Genomic DNA, 5292 nt, shown 5'->3' on the forward strand with positions numbered 1-5292 from the left:
ACAATCTATACAATCACATACATAGCGGGGTCTATTATACACAACTTTATCAATGTTTTACTTTCTTATATTGGATTTGTTATTTTGGATTTAAGATTATTATAGTAAGTCATGTATGTGAAAGAACTATTATAGAGGTATGTTCTTTAAATATTCATTATATTTTTCGCTATTTTCGACGAAATATTGAACGATATAAATATTGATGTTATATTATTCTTCTTTATATGCGACTAAAACCGGAGACATCATCTGTGAATTGTATGAACCATCAACCAGCAAGGAATTTCGTGCTGAGGTAAAAAGTCAACAAATGGAAATGTGAGAAATATTATTATCTATATTTTATTATCCTTCTAGATTCGTGACTTCACTCTACAACTTATTCAAAATCCATTGACTTTTACAACCTGCGGTTTTTTTTATCTCGACCATACATTGATACGTAATGTGCGTTCAAAGCATAATTTTTAATATTGATTTGTAGATTTTTATTAAATTTATAAACACCTAATATGTATTATTTTTAGGTGATCAGTTCCGTCACAACTTATCTCATTATTCTCATTCAAGTTGGAAACGTACCACAACAAGTTTTTATTGAAGATTTAAATTTATCGGCTAAATCAGAGGTTTGAAATTATAGTTACGTGTTCTAAACGATCTACGAAATATGCTTCGTTTCATTATTTTGTATCGTTGAAAAAAAAAAAGGGAATGTAAATTTTCATTCATTTACAATAATTCCAGATAATTTCAGATATTATACATTATCACGATATAAAAAATAAAATTAATTAGTATTTAAAATGCTTTAACGCTTTTTTATCATGAAAATTATAATAAAAATGTAAAGTTTTTAAGGTATATAAAAATCGAATATAACTATTACTACCTTATTGACATCTACTTTTCTGATCGGTTAACAAGGAACGATCGATTCTCACGTATTCACCCCTAACAATTTTCCACCAATTAAGAGGAAGATAGGGGAATACAGGCTCATCTCAATTACTGTTCCCTGTTCGTACAAGGAGGGATAAGTATAGATAGAGGCGTTAGTCCGTAAAATTCAACTAAGTACCTATACAATTCTATAGGTAATAATATAGTAATTATATAATGCTTAAAGACGAACCCTTTAATAATAAATAAGTGAACTAAAATATTATTCTTGTTATCATCATTAAAATTAAATTGTAAAAGATATGTCAGTGAATTTAAATTTATTATTAAAATTTACACATTAATTGTAATTGTTACAGATATTTTTATAGATGTGTCATGTAATATTGTATTATAGCGTATATAATCGATATGATAATATCAAGATAATAGTCTCTTATCTTAAATTTCTCATCGATAATAAGTGTCGATATGCGAATAATAAGTGGAACGTTTTCGCGGTAAGTTACCCCATATTGGTGACGACGTAGTACGAAAAGAAATTGTTCGAACACACGTTTTTGAAGAGGGGTAGCATTAATTGGGAATTAAGGGCGCGAACGTTGGTGACTGTCCGAGGCCACCTGCTACTATAGAAGTATCATTGAGCCAAAGGGATTGATTTATCGTACCCATGGGTATACTGGAGAAGAGAATGTAGAGGGGTGTATCGAGCCTTTCTTATCTGACCCTCTATAAAGAATTATTTAATCGAAGCTCTCATATTATCGGTTAAACTAAAAATAAATCATCAAGTTTCTTTAAAAATAAATATAGAAATATAGAAATTTATTTAATTGTTGAATATATGTAATAATAATAATTGAAAGACATGATAAATTTTAATAGAAATATAAAGAAACTTTATTTTTTTAAATATATTAAAAAAAAAAAACTGTTAAGAATAAAAAACTAATAATAATACTACTTAAAATATTTAATTATAATATTATAAAATAATAATATTCGTATTAGTCGAAAATATTTGTGCTAAAGAAATATGAGATAGATATAATTTTCGATTTATCGCAATTTACTTTTACCAACTAAAAATGTACCCTCGATTTATTCGACGATAGAAATAGAAGCCTACATATAGGGGTTATGTAGAAGCCTACATACTTAGGGTACGTAGGGATTTCCTCGTGTAAGCCATATGGGATGGATTAGAAACGGTGGCTCTCGAAAAGGAAACGTAAACAGGCGTTGTAATCCTAATAATCCGCAAATATCGTTTATCATTCTGAAGCAGATTCACTGTAATATGAAAGTCAACCCTTAAAAAAGTCACATTTTCTCTCATAAAACTTTAGGGTTGTCTATACTAAAAGTTTCCATATCGTTTACTTATCATTTTACATAATATTTTACAATGCCGACAAGACAATAAAGAAAGATCAGAACACCGATGACTTCGGTAAGTATTAAAAATAATCGCAAGATAAAAAATGTTGTTACAAAAGTAAATGAATGTGTATATATAACATAGCTTAAGGCTATTCATCATCTTTCGCTCGTAACGTGTGTGACTTCAGAGATAGGACAGGTATGAAATATAAACACAAATAGGAACAATATTCCCACCATGTGTTTATCGTATCAGTATATAAGCTTATGTTGGTATACCCCTCTTACGCATAAACAATCGATTTCGTGTAGGTTAAAGTAAATAGTTAGTTAATAGGCTATAAACTTAAAACATTTCAGTCTGTCATATATAAATCTTGTTTTAATAATAGTGTTCATATTGCAATGATTCGTATTAGACACGACGTTAGTACATATTTGTTTCACAATAAAAGCATAAAGAATAATAAATATAATTAACACATATGATAATTATTATATATATTTGCAAATTTAAAGAAATTATCTTTGAATTTAATTATATCTTATATATTTACTTGTAGAAGTATTATTGGCAATGTAAAGCGTTAGTACTTTAGTGTTTAATCAGAATTAGATTGATGGGATTCTGAAAGTACATTGAAATATGCAACTATTCGCCCGATAGTACTTGCATTTTAATTAGATTTTAATATATCACGAGTACTACCGATCCAGGTTTCACTATGTGGAAGTTGCTGCATGTGGAGACTAAAATCTGCGTTTACGAGATAATCTAATCGAATTTTCGAGCAAATAGAACTAAATCCTCCCATAGGACTTTTAATCGTGCCCACAAACACTCACGCCTGTGCCCGTCAACAAGCGCGCGAATGTTCTACCTATCTTTACGTATTCTCCTATAAGAAACGATAATGAACCGAGTCATTCGATAATATTTCGGAATCATATACTATATTATACACTATCCCTTGGTGATGTCTCGATGATCCCTGAAAAAAAAGAAAAGAAGACGAAAAAGTGAAAGAGAAAAAATATGAGATAAAAAGAAGAGCCGGAAAAAGAAGAGAAAAGAGAGCCTGAATGTGCGTGACAACAATGAAATTCAAAACGAGAGATGGAAATATTGAATATCGTTGCACAAAACCAGAGTTCGATTTTTCTGCAAAAAAAGACCCGCTCAAAACTCCTCCCAAAAGCCTAAACACAAAGGGCTCGTCCCAAGAGTCCCACCTGATGATCCTGTGTGCTTGTTTCAGCTCCATGTGCACCTTTTTATTCAATGGAATTTCATCTCTATAATTACCATATTTTATACGTTTCATAGCTATGACTTTAATATAGAACCCGATTTTATTAAAATAAAATTATGAATTTAATCGAACTTTAGAAAAGAAAAAGGTGCAAAATTTTTATCTCGATGTTAATAAAAAAAAATCCATAAAATATGAAATAATCCTATTCGCGTACGTATGGCAATGTGAGACCGAAGATGGAATGTTACGTCGCTTAGTTTTCCGAATCCCCCCTACACTCATGAAAGGATTTTGAGTGATAACATGATAAAATTAAAATATAACTAAGAGGCATTTTCGTGAACCTTCGAAAATAACTCATTAGTCTATAGTTGCCCTCTTGAGCTACAATGTGTAAAGTCCTCTTCAGCTTTGTCTCTAATAATCTCTTCTTTGCTTTGTGCTCTAATCTAACTGATCATTATTCAAAATGTATAATAACAAAATTTAATTTTAAATTCTAAAATATGGGAGAAAGCCATAACACAACATATTTGGAAAACAAAGACTTATCTCTTTGAATAGAAACTCATTACTATCTTTTCGAGAAATACCTTCTCGCGTCATAAAAGAAACGGAAATTAATTTATTATTTGATTAAAAAAATGATTAATATATTCTAGGTAATATATTCACAATATATGCTGTGATTCTACAAATTTTTTTATTGCTTAGCAATGATTCTATTCTACTTTTTTCTTTCTAAACCAATGACTCTACTCGACATTTTTATTTCGAAAGCAATGACTCTATTGAGATTTTTCTTTTATCAAATATTTAATTGATCGTTATTTAAAAATATAAAACAAACCCTTAGACCCTCCTTACAAATGATTATTTTAATTATTATAAGCAAATCATACGTAGTATTACAACGTAGTATAAATACTATACTACATACGTATATACTATACTATATACTACATACGTAGTATAAATCCAGATTGTAATCCAGAGATTATCTATCGTGAATGTCTTCTTCCTCATTCTTTACTAGAATTATCGTTTCTTTATTATTTCTGCACGAGAAAAATATTTAGAAATGCATTAAAATATTCAAAATTTGACATAATTATAAACGCTTTTGAACAAAAAGACTTTATCATAATTTACTAAATAAATTTAAAAAAAAAAAAAACAGGAATCATTCACGAATAAATCTCCGAAGAAATTTACTTAGGATCACTTAATGCTCTTCTATTAATTACTTACAATCAATCACTCGAACAAAACAAACATATCTCATTCATGTGCAATATGGAAATCAATAGTGTAAATACGTGCTTCTCTTTTACCGTAAATTTCGAAGAGCGCTACAATAAAAAACTTTTTCTTGACGAAAAATGTCGAAAACAGCATTTACACCAACAATAAGAACATGAGTGATTCATGATCAATTTTGATGGACAAGGCCTCACTTTAAAGACGAAGATCTTATTTAGAGGGTAATTTAGGACCCCGTTTTATCTAAATTTTGAAAAAGCTTTTTATTTGTGCATAAACTATGTTTGAAAAAATATCATTTTTAACATGATTTTTTTTTTCAAAGAATATAAAGCTTTTTTAAAAATTCAAAAAAGTAGGGTCCTAGATTAATCCTTCGTCTTTAAAATGAGATCTTATCCATTAAAATCGGTCAAGAATTACGTCTGTTTTCATTGTTGGTGTAAACCATTATAAAAGCAGGGTTAATAAACAGCCTTAA

At 29.1% G+C, this 5292-nt stretch overlaps 1 protein-coding gene across 1 annotated transcript; it reads left to right on the plus strand.

The window, feature by feature from the left end:
• The first annotated feature begins 205 nt into the window (after nt 1-205).
• On the plus strand, nt 206-656 carry LOC124429471 (putative gustatory receptor 28b). The gene is made up of 3 exons (XM_046974842.1): nt 206-298; nt 361-450; nt 531-656. The coding sequence occupies exons 1-3, from the start codon at nt 206-208 to the stop codon at nt 636-638; spliced, it is 291 nt and encodes a 96-aa protein (XP_046830798.1). The 3' UTR covers nt 639-656.
• Nucleotides 657-5292: the final 4636 nt, after the last annotated feature.

The sequence above is a fragment of the Vespa crabro genome, chromosome 1 (assembly GCF_910589235.1).
Source record: "Vespa crabro chromosome 1, iyVesCrab1.2, whole genome shotgun sequence".
NCBI classification, from domain to species: Eukaryota; Metazoa; Arthropoda; class Insecta; order Hymenoptera; family Vespidae; genus Vespa; species Vespa crabro.